The sequence below is a fragment of the Heterocephalus glaber genome, unplaced genomic scaffold (genome assembly GCF_053883595.1).
Source record: "Heterocephalus glaber isolate CG9 unplaced genomic scaffold, H.glaber_assembly_v1.0 deba00000594, whole genome shotgun sequence".
NCBI classification, from domain to species: domain Eukaryota; kingdom Metazoa; phylum Chordata; class Mammalia; order Rodentia; family Bathyergidae; genus Heterocephalus; species Heterocephalus glaber.
This window is the reverse complement of record NW_028258151.1, coordinates 31,397,362-31,417,602: the sequence shown is the minus strand read 5'-3', so window position 1 is coordinate 31,417,602 and position 20,241 is coordinate 31,397,362. Positions and strand designations below refer to the sequence as shown.

At 41.2% G+C, this 20,241-nt stretch overlaps 1 protein-coding gene across 2 annotated transcripts in view; it reads right to left on the bottom strand.

Annotated features, from left to right (window-relative positions):
* Hsd17b12 (hydroxysteroid 17-beta dehydrogenase 12) overlaps positions 1 to 18,098 on the bottom strand; it is a 144,015-nt gene extending 125,917 nt beyond the window's left edge. The window contains exon 1 of one of the 2 annotated variants that reach the window (XM_004851999.4): positions 17,782 to 18,098. In XM_004851999.4, coding sequence (XP_004852056.1) covers positions 17,782 to 17,941 — 160 coding nt within the window. In that variant the 5' untranslated portion in view covers positions 17,942 to 18,098. The remainder of the gene's footprint in view (positions 1 to 17,781) is intronic. The other variant, XM_021264326.2, reaches the window with a different exon arrangement.
* Between the last annotated feature and the right edge of the window lie 2,143 nt (positions 18,099 to 20,241).

The following is a 20,241-nucleotide window of genomic DNA, read 5'->3' as shown; positions in this document are numbered from 1 at the left end:
AATCTAGCATAAATAAAGATAACAAGAAAAAATTTTTAGCTAAAGAAGAAGAACTAAATATCTTTCAGCCTGAGATAGGAACTGTAGGGTATTTGAGTAAGAATGATGAGAACTTGTAATCATCTCTTATTATGAAGCTTATAATAATGGGACAGCTGTGTTAAGCTATGGAAATCTTCATAGCATGGTTAAAATGGCACTGCACTAGCAATAATTTAACTATATCCTTAACCCACTACCCTATCTTTTACATATGTTAAAAATAAAGTTGACACTTAAGGTACTTCTTTAACACAGTGGTTAAACTAGTTCAACTTTTAATTCAGGAACACAGCCTACATTGACAAAGCTGTAAGAAAAAAACCTCTTTTAGTTGTATTCTAAAAGTGACACCCATTAGATAACTACATCAAAAAGAGAATCAGGTGTTGATCACAACAAAGTTGCCACAGATCCCAAAATAAATCTTGAAGCAATCTGAATCTCACACAATTTGATCAAATCTTGGGACAATTCTATTTCTAGGTTTCTAACTGAAAACAGAAGTGGGGGGAAAAGGCCCAAAATTCTGTATGTGCATAATGCTGCATACTTTCTACAGTGCTTCCAGAGGCTCTTAGACATCTCTGAAGAGGATGTGAATAGATGTGAATAGATGAAAAAAACAATGGCTGATCACAGATTTCATGGCTAACTAATAACATATGAACTCACTAGATTTGCAAAAATCCAGTATACTTTCCACTTTACTTTCTGTTCAGAAAGAAAACAATAAAGTTCACTTACAGAAGTACAGCATACAGTACTACATGAGATAACTTTCAAACTGTTTAAAAATGTTTCCCCTTCCCTAAAATATTACATGTTGAAGCTCCAAACTTTTCTAGCTATAGTGTGTAATTGTAAATTACAAATGATGGTTGAACCAGACGATTTAAGCAAGGAACTTAAAACATTTTTCTCACTTTGGTGCTCATCTATAGAAAGACTGCACACCATCCACAGAGAACCCATCACAGCCTGCTTCTTCTCTTTGAATCTCGTCAGTGCCCAGGGCCCCAACACCCCACAGTCCTTCTTAGTCCATGACTTCCACCTTCTGTCATTCTTGACTTGACTCCCTTTTTCAGGCCCTGCCGCCACTGCCTTCCTCCAAGCCATCCCCTCAGTGCCTGGTATACCACCACCAGGTCGTCCCACCTCCTGGTTTGCTCCCTCCACAGCTATTCCCCAAAATATAAATATGATCATAATATTCTGCTGCCTAAAATTTGTCAATGACTCCACTGTCCTTAGGATAAACAAACTCCTTCCATGGCCTTCATGGCCTTTAGCTTCTGGCCTCCTGACTACATTTCTCTAGTCTTATCTCTGACCTCTCTCTTCCCGGAATATCAGATCCAGCTGTCCTGACTTTCTTTTAGAAAAATATTCTTAGCAAGTCCTCTCTCACCTCGATGTCTTCACCTAAGGTGTTCCTTTTGCTTTTGAAATACTCTCCTGTCCCCAAATCACCTCACCTGTCCATCTCTAAGTTACCAATGCAGTTTAGCATATTGTCTAAGGGAGTATGTTCAGGACACAAACTTCTGCAAATTTCAGATGCTCCTCTGCTTACAGTTTATATGATTTGGGGCAGATTTCTTGACCTGTGTATATTTTAGCTTTCTTTCAGTCAAATGGAGACAGTGATAGGACTGACTTTAATGGATTATGTGCAGATTAAATGAGTAAATACAGATATTTCGAAAAACACCTGTGTTAAGATTTTTAATAAACACTGTCTTACTACCATGATGAACATAATCACCTTCTTTCTACTACTTTTCTTCCACACCTTGGATTAAATGTTACTTCTTTCTAAAAAAAAAAACAAAAAACCTAAATTCCTGAACTAAGTTTTTGCTGGCTCCTGTTACACTTTTTATAGCTGTTTATGCAATGTCTGTGTTCTTGAGGGTAGAGTTCATGGGTTTCCCGCTCACACTATGTTCCCAGGCCTTCACTAGGTCTGGCACATGAGCAGTCCACAAGGACACCTATGTGCTGAGTAAATCACCCACTTCTACTCTTCGGTCACTACAAAGATTATCCAGATGGCCAACTGAAATCTAAATTTCTTCTGGATGAATCTCACGCCAGTTTCCTTCTTCTTCACCATTCAGAACACTTTAAAAGAAAATGAACTATCCTCTTCAGTCCATTGATTCTTCAAAAGCCATCATCAAAAGGTATCATATTAATTTCACAATAAAGAGAACTTTTAAAGCCCACCTACACAGAAAGAATAGACTTAAAACTTCATTTTCTGTAAATGTAATTCAAAAATTAAGATATGGAGCCACACACACAAAAAAATCACATACAGTACAAAGAACAAATAGTATTCTCTCAGTTCTTTAGGATTGTTCCCAAAGCCTTCGGTTATCCCCTGGGGATTTACTTAAACTCAAAACAAATTCAAACTTCTATTTTTCTGAATGTCCCAAAACAGTCTTGACTTCCCTTACCTACCCTCACCTTCAACCTCTAACTGGGAAACACCTGATGTTCTGCTTGAGGCTCCCCATGCATAACAACACTCTGAAGCTCCAAGGGTTCTGCTTTGTTTTAAATCTATTTCAAGAACACAAACACAGAATTAGCCTATAACAGAATCCCTATTTAGCTGTCAAAATTATGAACAAATACTAGATTCAAAGATCACTGGAAAGTTCTGACACTATTATAAACGAAGCCCTGGTATAAAGAATACATCTGTGGCTAAGAAGTCTGCATGGAGAATCTACTGCCTTCTAGCTTGACCACAGGCCAGCGTTTCCTGAACTACAAGACATCTTAACAAATATTATTTCTTAAAAATAATGTCCCTGAATTGTTTTCTTGGAGATTTTGATTCAGAAGACCTGTACTGAGACCCTAGAATCAATTTTTAACAAGCACACCAGGCTGCTTATGATCCACATGAATTTGGACCCTGCCATGACATAAATAGACCTTTCCCACCCAAGCAACATTGGAGGAACACTCCAGAATGTGAGCTATTGTGCAGGTAATTCCAAATTGACTTAAAAACCTCCCTTTCTCAGGAATTTGGGCAGTAAGTTGAAAAGAACATGGAGCCTGGAGCCAGAAATCCAAGATTCAATTTCTTCTGCCATTACAGCAGTGTAAGCCTTACACTTGTCACTCACTGTCTCCCACCAGTCCTGGTATATTCCACAGAGTAACAAAACCAATCCTAACCTGCCTCATGGGACTGCGGTGGAAGTCATTCGAGAATACCTGAAAAGGGCTTTGTAAATTCAGATTCATCACTACAATAACATTTCATCAATTCAGCCTCCTCTGATTCAGAATGTGTCAATGTTGTCGTCCAGCCAGATGTTTCCTAGGGAGCTGTTTTGTTTTGGTTTTTTGAGACAGGGTCTCGCTATGTAGTTCAGGCTGTCCTTGAACTCACTAAGTAGCCCAGTCTGGCCTCCAATTTGCAGTGATCCTCCTGCCTCAGCCTCCAAGTGCTGGGATTACAGGTGTGCCCCACCACCCCCTGATTTTCCCTTTTTCTTTCCTCTTTCCATTATCCATAGAGCCACTGTCACTCCTTTCACATGACAGGTAAGGACAGGTACTGGAATACACAGATAAGCAGCAGAACCATGCTGCACAACAAAAATGTAAGACAGAAAGCACAAGATTAGAGGAGCTTGCTTACTGCAGCAGCACTGTTTACACGATAGGACTGGAGTTTCAGCTTTCTTTAAAGCAATCTTGGCATCATTTCTTCTGGTTGTGAGCAGTTAATGCCACTCATTAGAGAAAAAACAATCTGGAGAATGAGTTTTCTACATACTAGAAATGTTAAAGGAATTTTTAAACTATTTAAATTTCAAGAAGATAGTACTGTATACCCTTTGCTGGCCACCTTGAGGACTATACAGTAAAACAATACTACAATATTCCTCTGGCAATTCAGTGTCATCAATATAATCAGTAGTTTGGACTGAGGCTATAAGGAAGAGACACTGAATAGAAAAAACAAAACTCAGCTTGTCCTACGACAGACATACAATGAACAAAACCCTCATTCTTAATGTCGCCAGTATGGCATAATGGTGACCCTGAGGGCCACAGAGAAACATGTCATTTCTTTTTTTTTTTTTTTTTTTTTTGGTACCGGGAATTGAACTCGGGCTTGCGAGGCAGGCGGAAACATGTCATTTCTTCACAAACCCAGGGCCTTTTACAGAGAGGGCTGCTTTTCCTCCTGCTAGTTGCAGACATGTGAGGAAGTCCAGTCCTGCCAGCATTCACATTGTTACAGGCTGAGTATCTGAAATGCTTAGGACCAGAAATGTTTCAGATCCTGGAGTTATTCAGATTTTCAAACGTTTACAGACTTTACCGGCTGAGTAACCCTAAACCACAAATATGAACTCCGAAATGTTCCATACTCTGTACATTCAAAAGGGTTTTGGATTTTGGAGCATTAGGGTTGGGGATGTTCAGCAGGGGCCACCAGTGAGCTCTACTTTGCCTCTAACTCGTCCCTGGCAACTCTCTGCTGCAGAGCCTGCCGTGTTTCACTCCTACCACTGCTTTTAATCAATCTACCACACATGTGGTCATCATCATCTGCCCTCCGCCATCCTGCCTGGCCATTCCCTAACTAGATGCACAACCGTGAGCCAGGCACTACCTCTTCCAGCATGTCTTCTAATGATGCGAATGCAGAGGTTGCTAACATCCCTTCCGGTTCTGGTATTCTGTTTGTATTCTCTCTTGCCTCCTGATGATTTTTGCATTTTCTCAGGTTTTTCACGAAATGGCCAACTGAACTTTTGTACAGTTTAACCAATTGCTGGATTTGTTTCTTTCCATAAAACAAATTAACTTTCTTGCAGTTACGACTCTATATCCCTACCAATCTACATCTTTACCACAAGAGATTTTCCAGGGAATCTGGTCCCATGTCTCCAATAACTTAAAAGTCTACCTGGACAAGATGGCACACAACTGTCAATCCCAGCACCCTGAAAGGCTAAGGCAGGAAGATTGCAAGTTCAAGCCTAGCCTGAGCAACTCAGTAATTTAGTAAGACCTTGTCTCAAAATAAATAATAGAAAGGGCTCCTTGTCACAAAATTTTTTAAAAATTTTTTAAAGGGCTGGGGATGTAGCTCAGTATGAAGGCCCTGGGTTTAATCCCCAGTAGGGGATTTTTTAAAAAACTTTTTTGGGGCCAATATATTCTAGAATTTAATCTTTCACCAATTTATCTCAGCCTTCCCAATTAGCAAGGCTTTACTGAAACTTAAGTTGGGAAAATCTTTCTTACTAAAACAAAATCTATTCACAATTTCAGAAAGATGTGGGGATTAATAATAAATATACTGCCAACATTCTATTTCTATTTAAATATTTATTAAATATTTAATGGCTGAGTGTTCAGTTCTCTGTAAGTTTTCTAAAACCACAAATGAAGGTTAACTTGTTACCAATACCACTTAAGAACATATTTTCATCTTACTGCACTGTTATCCTATTCCTGCCATCACAGCTCTGCAACCAGTCTCTGTCTAGAAAGCCTTGGTTTAATTCCAGTCTAGCTTTGCAGCTACATGGCATCTGAGGTTTAAAGGGGGAAAACAGGTGTGCGGATTATTTTGCAAAATAAAAAACATACCCCACTTCCAAGTGAAACACACGAGTCACAAGATAATACTTGTGATAGTTAATTGATTGTGTCAGCTTAAGAAACACCCCACTAAATTGGTTCTGCAACAGTTCTGGGTGTCACCAGACTGGTATCAAAGGGAAACGAAGAAGGAAGGCTCGCTTTTTTCTTCAGAGGAGCTCCAGTCTTCACCTTCACCTTAGATGTTGTCTCCTGACTTCCAGCACAGACCCTTCAGCCTCCCAGTGAAGACTCGTCAGCTTCCGGTACAGATCCTTCAATCTCCTGATACAGACTCACACAGGATACTAACGGAGCTCCAGGCCTTCGACTGGATCCTTCAGCTCTCCCGTGCGCAGATGGCCATTTTGCATTCTTCCACATCTGACTCTGTAGGTGGCCATTGTAAGCCAATTGAGTAAATTCTTATATATTTGTATATCTTGCATTAAATTTGTTTCTCTAGTAAGCACTGACAGATACAATATTATAGTGGACTTGTTGAAAGGCTTATGGTTTAGAACAAATGAGGTAATGCACACATTCATCTCACACACACACACACACACACACACACACACACACCCCACCACCACCACCACCACCATGGGAATATGTGAACAAAACCACAAAAAAATAAAATTAAAAAGCACTACAAGAGCTCTACAAGTGTATGACTTCCATCTGGGCAGTCCTCAAAGAAATAAATTCTTAATCTGAACTCTGAAAAATGGGTAGAATTTCACAAACAGAGTTAGGAACAGGAGAAAGGGCACCACAAGGCGTGAAATCAACATTCAACAACTGCTGAACCCTACTAAGGGTCTCGCACATGCAAGACCACGGAAGCAGGAAGAAGCAAGAAAGCATAGGCAGGGGTAGGCCACAGGAAGTCATCCATGGAAAAGGCTCACACGGAGATGGCACCAGAAAAACAAGAGCAAGTTCAAAATGCACCAAGGACCTTGATGTTTGCATAAATATCATGAAACTCCCAGTTTCTGTGCAAAGTTTCAGAGGTAATCTACTGGAGATTTTTCACAAGATGACGCTTTTACCATGAGCTTAAGATTTAGTTAGGGGGTGATACACTAGGGTAACACATATGCAAGAGAGACTGTGATAGTAGATTGAACCGATATGGCAATTGCCTGTCCAAACGGGGAAAGGTAAGCATGATTCTAAGAATTAAATACAAAGAAGAAAACTGGCCACTTGCTGAATTTGGCTCACTGACATAATTTATTTGGCCCATAGAATAAACTTGAGCAATGTGCATAAACCTTAAAAAATTAATATACTTTCCACATGGGAATCTAGGTTTTGGCTTCTTGTGAAAAACCTGAGGCCTGTGCCAGCACCACTGAAGGGGGCACACTGAGCTGGCCACAACTAATCAGCTGCACATGGTCCTGACTGGCATTTATACCTCACTCACGTCTCTCATCTCTCGTTTTCTTTGCCTGCCTGAGGCACCTGAATTTGCCATCCCTGACGTTACCTGGGTGAATAGCAAAAATCGGAATTAGCAAATAAATAATTAGCAAAAAAAAAAAGGAAAATCCAGAGCAGGTTACAGAGAGTGGAAAGATGAATTTTAAACACACTAAGATTGCGGTATTTGCTGAGCATCCAGAAGGGAAACATAAGTCACCAGAAACTCAAGAAAAAGTCTGGAAATGAGGAGATGGATATAGATATAAGAATCACCCCTATCGATAAGAGTGATGGCAGACTAACAATCATAAGATCAGCTAGCATTTCTATAGCATTTACTATGTCAGGTATTCCAAGTATTTCACAATCATTAAATCACTTAATTTCATTCAATCAACACTTCAAAACTATTAATTTTGCAGATGAGGAAACTGAGACACAAAACATGTAACTGTCAGAACTCAGATTCACCAGGTCTAGTTCCACAGCTGATACTAGGAAAAATTCTTTCTGAAGTTATAGCCTATATTTTGTTTTCAGACTAAATGATTTCGTTTTTAAAGGTCAGGAGACCAAAATTCCTTCTATTTGCAACTATTTAGTAATTTAAAAGAATGTAGAAAGAGAAGACAGCCCACAAAAATATGTTATTCCTTAATCTCAGAAATACTGGAATAATTTAAGATATTTGTACTCATTTGACATATACACATAGATACTATATATCTATATATATCTCAATTTACTATATAGAGCCACCATCTAGTTACATGAGATATCTAAGTGAACAAAAAGACAATAATCCTCGCCTTCATGATGCTTACATTCTACCCTGTGTAGACAGACAAAGTATATCCTAAATGAGCAAAGTAGACAAGATGGTAGATAGTGACAGGTGCTGACAAGAAGGAAAAGCAGAACAGGACAAAAGGGCCGGGGATTTAGCTCAGTGGTTCTGCCACCTGCCTTGCAAGTACAAGGTCCAAGTTCCATCCCTGGTACCAAAAAAAAAAAAAAAAGTATAGCACAAAAGGGATTGGAGCGGGGTGGCAGGGAATAATTGTCACTTCAGAAGTGGCAGGGCCAGGGATTTAGCTCAGTGGTTCTGGCGCCTGGCTCATAAGCACAAGGTCCCGAGTTGGATCCCCAGTACCAAAAAAAAAAAAAAAGAAGAAGAAATGGGAGAGCAGGTTCCATTTAGGAAGGTCATATGTGAGCAAAGACCTAAATGAAGGAAGAGGAGTTAGCCGTGGACACAGTGTCTGGGTGGAGGGCATTCTCTGAAGAGGGAAAACCAAAGGTCCCAACGTAGCAATGTCAAGCTTTTCAAGGAAAAGAGGTGAGTGTGTCTAGAAGAGTGGTGAGAGGAAAAGGACATGGAGGCGAGGCCAGAGGGAGAAGGGAGAAAGAGGTTCAAAGCCTTGTTTAATGTGACTGATGGATTGTGGGGTTTAATCCAAACAGGATGAGAAGCTACCAGAGAAATCTGGGCAGAGCATTGCATATCTCACCCAAGTTTTCCAAATATCACTCTGGCTGCTGTGGAAGATTCAATTATAGGGAGCCAAGACAGAAACATAGACAGAAGGCTGTTACTACAGTAAGAGCTCTTGATGGCTTAGAAATGACTGGATTCTGGGTATTCTGAAGTTAGACTCAAGGGGATTTCCTATGTGGAGAAGAGGATTCAAAGATTACGCAAAGGTTTTTTCCAAATGTAATTAAAAAACTGCGCACAACCAAATTTTTCTAAGTCCATCCTATCTTAGATTTACTAAGGTGAGCCGTACATAAAGAAACTGCTTAATAAGTTTTCATCAAGCAAGGAATTCTTCTGCAGTAGCACTAATCATCTCCTAATTGATCTGTTTATAACTTCAGATTTTCAGCAGAAGTCTGCTGAGTGAATTATAATCACTGCTTGGTTTCAATAATCTCTTTTCATCAAATAAGAGTACTCTGTACAAATTAAAGTTCTTAAATATATATTACTTGGTATCCACAGAAACACACAAAGGGCTACACCAGAATGTCATTTACATCTCATTTTATAGTTATAACAACACTGAAAAGGGTCATCCCCATTTAAAAGTTGGTGGAAGTTAAGCTCAGATGTTTGATCTTTGCCAAGGTCAGATAGTTTGCCTGTACCCTCTGACTCCAAAGTCAACCTGCCAGCTACATCGCTGCCCTATGTAATACCCTTGAGACACTAACTGTTCAAATTCATTACTTGTCTAGTCTTCCTCCCTTAACTAGGTTATTTACATAGATATAACGTCACTTACTGATGATAAAGTAAACTTCTAAAAAGTGGACAGTCTCCCTGGAATTGCCAGTTAGAGACAGGGCAAATGTCTTGTTTTGCTAGACCAAAATCAACAAATAAAACCAAGCGTTCCTGTTCCTTCTGATATGGATTCCTGGCAGGCTTTTCAACTATTACACTATGGTACTACATAGTTACCTTGAGAGAGCAATAACCCAGCTTCAAGGTTCATTCAGCAACCCTATCACTCAGTCCCTGGTAAGAGAACTTCCTGTACCACAGTGATAAGATTTCCACCACAGAGAAATGGTGTCTGAGAGAAGATGCCTAAGAAGTGCATCTCTTAGTATGAGGTTTAAACCAACAGAGTTAGTGTTGTACACAAAGGAAGAAGAGAAAAAAATAGTCAAGACAAACAGGGCTGTGAGTAGGTGAGGGGAGAAGATATTCCAGTTCACAAGAGTACAGGGTATAGTCTAAATTCCAGAAACCTCTCTCTTTCGGTCCAAAGATCAAGGCTTGCTTTTCTGCCTGGTTCTCCAGCTGGTTGCTCCATTTCATAGCCTCTGGCATTATTAGTATTTTAAGGCTGACCTGCTACCTCCAATCTGGAGAACTTGACCTATTTGGGCATATGGACCCTTTTTTGATGCTGAAATCCAGAATGAACAAGTAGTCAAGAATTTCCACAACTAAGTTTGTCTCTCTGCCCACCTTCACCTGCTTTTTGGAAAAACACGGGAGCCAGATGAGTTCCACCGGCACCCTAAGCTGTGACATCTTAAGGGTTTGCCAATGTGGATGCGTAGAGGGCAAAGCCCTTCAAGAAATCTAACCTTACTCCTCAGAAGGGTATTTATTCAGCAATAAAAATGATTCTACACTACATACAACATGGACACACCTTGAAGACATTATGCTAAGCATGTTAAAATTATTCAAGTCACACGAAATGTGCAGAATGGGTAAATCTATACCAAAAGTAAATCAATGCTTGAACAGGGCTACAGTGAGTAGATTAGGCAGTGATGGTGACTGGTATAAGATTTCTTTAAAGAAGGATGAAAATGTTCTGAAATCAGATTTGAGGATGTCTGCACAACCTTGCAAACAATAAAAACCCTGAACTGTAATTAAAAAACCTGAACTTTAAGTGGGTAGGTTGTACAGTAGTATATGTGAAATATACCTCAATAAAGCTGTTAAAAATATCTAACTCACTAATTGGTTACTGAATCCTTTATTCTCTGCTACCTGGAGCAACACTAAAACTTAAAAAATACTAAAATTAAAAACTAAAAGTAGGTGTGCAAAGTTCTATCTCGTGTTTAAAATTATCAAATATCCTAGCCAAGAATGGTGGCACATACCAGTAATTACAGCACTCCGGAAGCTGAGGCAGGAGGATTGCCACAAGTTCAGGGGAAAGCCTGGTGAAGTCAAGGCCAGCCCAAACTACACAGTGAGACAGTTTCAAAAAATTAAATTAAATTAAAACTAAAGTTACAGATATCCTAATTTTGGAAGTATGAGTACCTTGCCTTTGTATCTATCATCTCTATTTCAATAGCAGTCATTTTAGAGGAACTCCAGTGATGCAAAGGACACAAATAAGTGCAACATTTATCTGTACTCAAATCAAGTTCCACAGACTACACTGTTCATTTCTCTACAGTAACGACTGTCCTTTCCCTTATATACCACAAACTGACCACATTTATCAGCAATCTTCTGCTTACTTGCTACATAGACCTTCAAAGAACTGCAGCTCCTTGCTCGCCTGGTATCTTTGTTCTAGGATACACAGTAGCCCTGTGACAATGACAGGCAAGTCTTACTCTTTAAACTAACTAAACCTACCTGCCAGGGCCCCAGTGGAACCAGGGTGATTCACTGGAGTGGGACTGTTACTGATGAGAACAAGAGAAAAGAGATGACTGAGCTCTCCATCAGGAGATAATTTAGGAAATGAATAATGTGTATGGCTTTAAAAACCTAACTAGACTAAGGAATCTGCAGCCTAGAATATTTTTATTGATTGCAAAGCATACCTAACCAAATTTCATTGGTGTTTTAGGTTTAGAAGAGCTTACATTTTAACAATGTGTCACTTACTGTGGGAAAAGTCTGTAAAAAATGAAGATGCACAGTCCCTGGCCCTCAGATACTAAAATCTAAGGACAAATTAAACTACTTGCATGAGATTTAAGAGTGAAGAGGGGTGGGCATGTAGCTCAGCAGCAGAGCACTTGTCTAATGCGCACGCACAAGGCGCTGAGCTTTCTCCCCGGCACTGCCAAACACAAAGAACAAAACTATATTATCAATTCAACCTACATTACTATGGTGTACTTTAACATATTTCTTATGGAAAGGAAGATATTAAATGAACATCAGAAGAAAGCAGCAAAGCTTTCCTAATATTTAAGAAATACACATGCCTGTTAACAGAACATGAGGCTCTAACTGCCAGTGAAAAAGCAATGGGCTGTCGGCCACTTTTAATTTTTTCTTTCTTTCTTTTTTTTTTGTACCAGTGATCAAACATGACCTTGCACTTTCGAGGCAGGTGCGGTGCCACTGAGCTAAATCCCCAGACCTGTCAGCCATTCTTAATACTTGGGGAACAGGTTTTACAGGAACAGACTGGCCCCAATCTGCCTTCACACTCTAGAGGGAATATTGAGCCTGTTCTGCCTCAGTTTCCTTCCTGGTCTGATCTTCTGCTGGTGAGGGAGGAGGCAGTCTTAGCTGCTGAGATTCCCCATTTTTACCTTTCCAGGCTGAGAGTGACAACTCGTGGGCAAGTTGTCTCAGTAACTCACCGTGAGCGTGAGAAGACTTCCTTTTTCTGATCTCATTTCTGATCTTTTCTCGTCACTCTGTACTTTCCTTTTTTAAGGCACATAAGATTAGAAAGACGGGAACCCTAAAGTGCCCCGACTTTTCTCTCCTATCCAACAACTAAGAATCTTTGCTGAAGACAAGGACATCATCCTCGATGTCCCTTACAGAACTCTAACAAAAAGTGGTTACTCTGCCAGCTAGTTAAACGGTCTCAGAGCAGCTGCCACTCTTAAAGCAGAGGACAAGTTTCCCAAGTACATTCTGATTAATTCCCAGTGAAGCCAAGGTCATGTTGACCAGACAGGCAGTTGGGTTCCTTTCTGGAGACAAATCTCTGGTTGCACGGAACCAGTGAAAGCTGAGAGGACAACTGAGGAGTCATGGCCAGAGCAACTTTCTGGTGGATATCCAAAGGTAGCTCAGGGCCGGGGATTTAGCTCAGTGGTTCCGCCGCCTGCCTCGAAAGTGCAAGGTCCCAAGTTTGATCCCCAGTACCAAAAACAAAAACAAAAAACACAAAGGTATCTCAGTGGAAGCTGGGTCCTGACAGCCGGACTAGGTAACCAGCAGAAATCTCCACTTATGTATCGTCCCTACCCGCACTCCTCAGTGAAGCGAGAGGCAACTCTCTCAGTGATCGTCTGGTATCCTCTGTCCCAGAGTGACCAGAGAGGACACTGTTCTAGCTCTCTCTTAGGCCTCCATTTGGAGCTGAGCTACAAGTTTAGACTTTTCTCTCTGCTAGTAAGGTAAGATAATAACTCGCTAGATACTCTGACAAATCTTTACTTGGACAAAGTTAAACATCTCCCCTAAGTTGTTTGTTTGTTTGTTTTTTAATTCCAACTCAGAGAGTTAGCTTTAAAACTCCTTGGCTACCTTATCACTAACCACACCTCTCTACAGGAGGTCTCAGGCTAAGGCAACTTGCAACTACAGTTTCCCTTTAACAAAGGAGAACAGGTATCAGAAGAGCAATTTGCACTTGTGCTAACTAGGAGTAGAAAAAAGAGATTTTAGTCAGCCTTTCTCTTCATGCGCATGCAGAAAACTGATAAATGTAGCTTTATTAACATGTAATTTGTGGTTGTTGGAAGATGGGTGTAAGTTTAAACCTGTGAGTTTCATGAGCGTATTACAAATATAGACAAAAAATTTTAGAGTGGACTTTACTAACATGTAATTTGGCTTTACTAACATGTAATTTGTGGTTGCTGTATGATGGGTATAAGTTTTAACCTGTGATAGAGACATAAAAAATTTTAGAGTAGACTTTAAATAAAACTTAGCTTGTCTTGCTGCTAAGAAAGATTGCCTAGGTGATTTTGTAGATAACTCAAGTGTCTAGAGACTTCGCTGTCAAGGTAACAGGACTGGACTCCTAGATAACTCAAGCCCTGGGAACCAGAGACTAGCGCTGAGTGTGAGCAACCATCCAAATACTCCTGTGAACCCACAGAAGACTTAAAATTCTTGTTCAAAAAGAAAACAAAGTCTTTAGATAAGAAATCTGAAATGTTACTCTTAGCCCTTACTAGTTACTTTACCACTTAAAAGATGAGTGTAATTCCTTTCCAGTATGGGCACAGTAACAGGCAGAGTCATTACCAGAAACATCTTATTGGATATGTGGCCTGCTCCCCTTGTCAAGTACATCAGGATTCCCTTGGTGGGTATCCCCAGTCCAAGGAGATGACTGGAAAAAGCTACAAGACTACACTGGTGAGACACAAAAAAGTTCAGTGGTTCAGCTTCGCCCACTGTTACAAGGTAACTGAGTGGTCTATAAACCCCACCCTCAATGATTCTGCACATAATCGAATTTTTTCTAAAAATGCCACTGAAGCCTCTCTATAAGCATTAGTAAAATCCTATTAAGAATAAAGGACCTATCATGAGAACTAACAATCATAGATAGCAAGATGGCTACTTCCAGATATGGGATGATTATATGTGGTTAACTCCAACTACAGGACAAGTTAGTAGAAAGGTCCCCTTTTAACAAAGAAATAACTCGTATTCTCACTGGCCTAACCCTACTAAATACTTGGGATGGACATCCCCTGAACAGTGTATACACACACACCTTAACTTTACAGGTCAAAGACTGGTTTGCAACAGACTGGTTTAATCACCCTGGTATTAGATGGGAAGCCACCAATGGCACTCATTGATCATATGGAACCAATTTGTGGCCCTGCCTATCCCCTGGATAGATAGGGAGATGCACATTGGGATTTGCATGGTTATAAGGCAGGAGTGTCAAAAATATCAACAAACTTGCAAACTTACCTTGTCTACAATACTGATGGTCTAGAAGTGTCTTTCATTGGTATGATCATTTGGCTTCTATCTTTGTCCCTTCCCCAGGATCAGAGGATGTCATGCAACACATTGAGGCCTTGGCTAACTATACTCAATGGGCCTTAAATGATACCTCAACTGGCCTCTCTTTCCTAAATGAAGTAAAATTAATGAGGCAAGATGTCCTCCAAAATCAGATGGCATTAGACATTCTAACAGCAGCACAAGGGGGGTACTTGTGCACTATAAAAGCTGAATGTTGTGTGTACATTCCTGATCCTTCTGTAATATCTCAATGGCTGTTCAAGATATTAAACAACAGGTTAATGGCCTGTCAGATTCTGAAATTCACTGGACCATCTCCTTATCCCCTTTTGGGAGACTATTACTGGCTCTTCCTAGTGGAAACATTTGTTGATAATATTAATAATAGTCTTATTGATCTTAGTATTTGCCCCATGCATACTTAACTGTTTGTTTGGCCTTGTCTCCTCTAGACTTAAAGCTACACACCTACCCAAGATGAGAGTGCCTAGCATTTATTGAGGGCCTTCAGAAAGACACTCCAGAGGGTATCTCTGACTGTTGATCACAACTATGACCCCCTTCAGCCTGAACTAGCAAGAACAGTCATTGTCCTTGCCTCCTCACAGCAATGCCCTTCCCACCTCTTCAGAGGGAGTAATATTACAGACAGCTAAGTTAGGTAGAAATATTATAGGCAGTCAGACAGGGCTAGGCCCTCAAGACAGTCAGTGCAAAAGACGAAAACACATTACAACCGTGGCTAGAGGGGCATCTGTTGGAGACCAGACCTCAAAGATAAAGACTAAATGACCAGGCCTACATACTTCCCCAAGGGACGAGCTACATGGTAACATCTGGTCTAATGAAGTCTAGATAGACATCAGTAACGTCAGAAGGAGAACAAGACCCTTGGACCCATCACCTTCCTGAAAAGTTCTGTGTTCTTTCCATGTACACTTGCTATATGACTTACTTCCACATTGGATCACTATTACCTAAGCAACTATACTTGTAACCTTTATGGTTCATCATAGCTTTCCGTACCCAAGTGGTTGTGCTTTATAAAACTTCCTCTGTGAAGTAGAGTCCTCAGCAACCCATTCGGGACCCCTCCTGCCTCTCAGGTGCTATTATCTCTTAATAAATATTTCCTACTCTTAACCTCCATTGTTACTTAGAATTCATTCTTCAATTTTGGGGAACACAAACTTGGCATATCTGACATCTAGCAGGTTGGGAGTTATATTTCCCCTATATCATTTGGAAGTCTGATATTATTCCTATATTAGTACTACTTACATATAAAAATTATGAAATCATAAATCTGGTTGAACAAATAACATTTTTATCACGATTTAATCCTAATTATTCAGTTGTCACCTCTGCTAGTTTGTTTTTCAAATCATTTCAGTTCACTCTCCCAATACAAAAAAACCTGCCTAAAGTGTGCTAATCTTTATTTTCTTTGTTTTTGAAAGATTCCCTAAATTTGGCAAAACTAAGGAATCACTTTCTTTTGAGATCCAGGCCATATGTAAGCAATGCTATGAATCATAATTTGATTACTTCTTCTGCTTAAGCACTGAAAATTTAAGATTTTCCAATAACCCAGGGTAAATTGAACTTGACAATATTTCACTTCAGTAATGACACCATGATCCTCTCTCTGCTGTACTAATGTTTTAGTTCAAATTTCATTTCTAAATCCTATAGAAATCCTTCCCTAGGTTACCAAGTATCCTTCCCCTGAGGTTAAATCGTCTAAATCCAAGAATTACTTATGAAATGAGTGTCACATCCCTTGACTTTTAATAGGGAGTCATATAGAGATGAATTATTGGGCCCTATGGTCAATTTAAATAGCAAAAAAAAAAGTTATTAACATTAGTCTTTGCTTGCAAATTACTAATGTTTATCTTGTTCATTGATTCTCTGACATTACTGTCTTGTGTAACTGTTGCCAAATTCCTGAAGCAACTTTTTCCAATCTGACAAGGAACCTGGGTGAGTCACTTCTGAAATTACACTATGATCTTGGTTATAATCAAACTGAGCACCTTTCTTTCAGACTGTTAAAATATGACAAGTGACTGTGAAAAGTATTATGCCAATAGTTGCTTCAAATCATGCAAGATCTCACATACCCATTTCTACTTGAAATATTCTCTCCTGTTTACGTTGCTGTCCCCAAAAGCTAACTTGTTTGCACCTTTCCTACTAAGTTATTTAAATGCTTTTAAATAAAGTAAACAACAGAGTAACATTCGGATACCTTACTTGAGCTTAGTCTACAAGCAACCAATGAAGACCCCAAAATTCAGTAAAATGCTTGAGAGCTGACCAATTATAAAACATCAAAATGAATAGTCACATCATAGAGCCACAAATATACCATAAGCAGTCACTTTTTTTTTTTCAAAGTCAAAGCAGGAAAAATAAGAAAATCGATTTTAAAAGGCAAGGGAGGTAAAAAGCAACAGCAAACTAGTAATTTTCCCAACGTTTCCTATCTGACCTTTGTCCTCCACTTTTAAAAACCCTCGGACTGGATGGAACAAGATCCGAGTATTTAGCTCACTTTGTGGGGATACTTTTCCCTACACACGTCCTTTTGCAAAAAAGCGTTTCTGATTGTATCATGAAGTTATCATTTTGCGGAATCAGCAGTTCTATCTAATAGCACTTTCTAGTAGTGCTATTCACTGGGACTCCAGAATTGTTTACTAAGGATTTTCTTTTAAGGTGACTTTGTAAATTATACCAAATAGGCGGACTCCAAGTAACTGGAAGAGGCAAAGTCCATGATTCGGCATCGCTGAAACTGTGTCCCTACACTCCTCACCCCTAACAAATCAACAGAGTGCTTTTCCTCCTTAACAGGGGGCGTCCTCACTTTATTTTAAAAGCACTCAGGAGGGGTGGACTAAGGCAGTAAAGTGAACCCGGAATGGCTTCGACACCAGCCCCAGGGAGATCAGGCACACTTCCCGAGTCCACCAAGCCGCTCTGCACGCGGGACTCTCAGAGTCCGGCCGGCGAGGCATCTGGGCACCTCCAGACTCCACACGAGGTCTCAGCAGCCTTGGCGTGGCCGGGGAGCCCGGCGGGCGCACGGGACGCGGGCTTCTCGGGAAGGAGAGGGCGCTGGGGGAGGACGGGGCGCCTGGCGCTGGGCCCGGGACCGCTCCGGGGCCCCTGGCCCGGCCCTGCGTCCGACTCACCTGCCCATTCGCCGAGCTCCAGGCTGACCCCCGCCTCGTTACCCACAACCCAGAGCCAGAAGGCCGTGAAGAGCGAGCACGAGACGCGCAGGGCCAGGTAAGCCACGGTGCCCGCGCCCAACCAGTACAGGAAACCGGCAGCTGGGAGCGCGCTCTCCATGGCTTCGGACTAGGCCTCACTACCTCCGTGAATGGAAAAAAAAAAAAAAAAAAGGAATAATGAATGAAGCTAGGAGGAGGAGCCGAACCGTGACAGGGAGGACTACACTCACAAACTCGGCGACTGGAGTACTTTGCACCTAAACCCCGCCCACGGTGCCATATCCGGGCCGACAATGGTGACTCTCCTTTCCGTCTAAGCGTGCTGCATCATCCATTGGCTAACTCCAGTTTCATCGCCCCGCCCACTCCCCCTCCCGTGCTCTCGCACCAGATGGAGCTTCCGCTCTAAGGCGGGCGATCGCTCACTTGCCAATCAAGCTTCAGTCCCGCCCAACCGCGTTGTCCTCTCCCCCCCACCTCCCAGCAGCAGGTTTCACCCCCACCAAAGCGCCCCGGTCTCTCATTGGCTCCGACTGTTCTTGCGACTGTAGAAAGCTGCGCTCCGATTGGCCAGTGAGCTCCACTTTGGTTTGTCTCAGGTTTAAAGAGGCAATGGAATCCGAGAAACTTCCAATGAATGAGACGTTTGTAATGAGAGTGGAGCCATGTGTTTATTCTCACTTCTGTGTTAGTGTGCTGTCATCGTTCCCATAAACTTTCCTGGACAAACACTCGCAGATCTTTGTGTCTATGCCTTCCCCACCGCTCGCATAAGCTTGCCTTACAGCCCTTGATCTTCTAAATACCTGACCTAGGTTGGAGATGTAGCTCAGTGGCAGAGCGCTTGCCTAGCACGTGTGAGGTTGTGGGTTCTAGCCCTGACTCTGAATGAAGAAAGAAAAGAAAAAAGTGAGCTAAGTACTTGGTTTCTCACCTGCCTTGAGCAAATGATAACAAGTGCCTCCCAGTGATTTGGAGTAATAGGCTTGAGGGAGTCAAGTAACTAATGCAGGGTGGCATTAAGACAGATGAATGACAAACTAGGGGAACACAGCTTGTAGAACAGTTAGTTATGGAAAGGGAGTTGCCTTAAAGGACTAGGACAGTTTTCTTTTGCTTCTCCGCCCCTCACCCCGTTTTTGTGAGGAAGAGAGTAGAGTTTCAAGGAGACACAGAAATATGGAGTAGAGGCATGGACCATGCCTCAGGCAAGTTCCAGAGAAAAAGACTCCAAAGTAAGTTTAAATACTGTGCAAGGCAAGGAAGTGCTTCACACACATTTTCTCTTCCTCCAGAAGCTTCTGTTCTCTTTTCTGGCATGGATTTGGACTCACAGAAGAGACCTAAAATTTATTCAGGAACTCTGATTGAAGACTTAGGAGCTTCTGGGTCAAACAATTCAACTTATCTTGAAGCTAAATTCACAGTTTATAATATTTACTTTGAGCCTTATCCCCTGCTGTCTATTTCCCCCACTTTTTCTCCTCTTATTATAGACAGCTGAATTAGGTAGAAATATTATAGGCAGTCAGATAGGGCTAGGTCCTCAAGAGGCTCAGGACAAAGGTGAAACCACCACAGCTGCGACTGGAGACATATAGGTTGGAAACCAGGTCTCAAAATAAAGACAAGATGACTAGACCTGCATACTTCCTCAAAGAACAAACACTGGGCCTAATGAAGTCTAGATAGACATCAGCCACCCCAGTGGGTGACCAGAGACCTCTGGACCCACCACTTCCTAGCAGAATCTTCATTCTTTCCATCCACACTTGTTACGTGACTTGTTTCCCAATTGGACCACCATTACCTAAGTGACTGTACTTGTAACTTGATTAGATGATCATGGCTGTGGCCCACCTTGTACCCACGTGGGTTTCACTCTATAAAATTCCCCTACAGGGCCCGGGATTTAGCTCAGTGGTTCCAGTGCCTGCCTTGCAAGCACAAGGTCCCGAGTTCAATCCCTGGTACCAAAAAAAAAAAAACTCCCCTATAGAATGGTGTTCCTGGCTACCCACTCAGGATTCCTCCTGCCCCTCAGGAGCTTTCCTATCAATAAATATCTTCCTACTCTTAAACTCTGTTGTTCCTAGAATTCATTCTTCGATTTTAAGAGAAAAAGAGCCTAGCATATCATACAGCTAACAGGTTGGGAGATATAATATTTCATATTTTATCTAGGGTATTATTTCCTGTATCACTCTCTTATCAAGATGAATGTGATATAACCATAAGGCTTGAAGTATTCTTCCTAAACTGTCAATTGTCTTGCAGAATTCAGCCATGAGTAGAGCTGACACCATATTTTAACTGAGTTTGATACTTCTGGCTGGGGCTGCCTTCCCAGTTCAGCCAAAGTCTCACTACTCCTTTCCCTCAGCTTTTCCCTCAGTGGGCTCAGATCCCAGCTCTCTT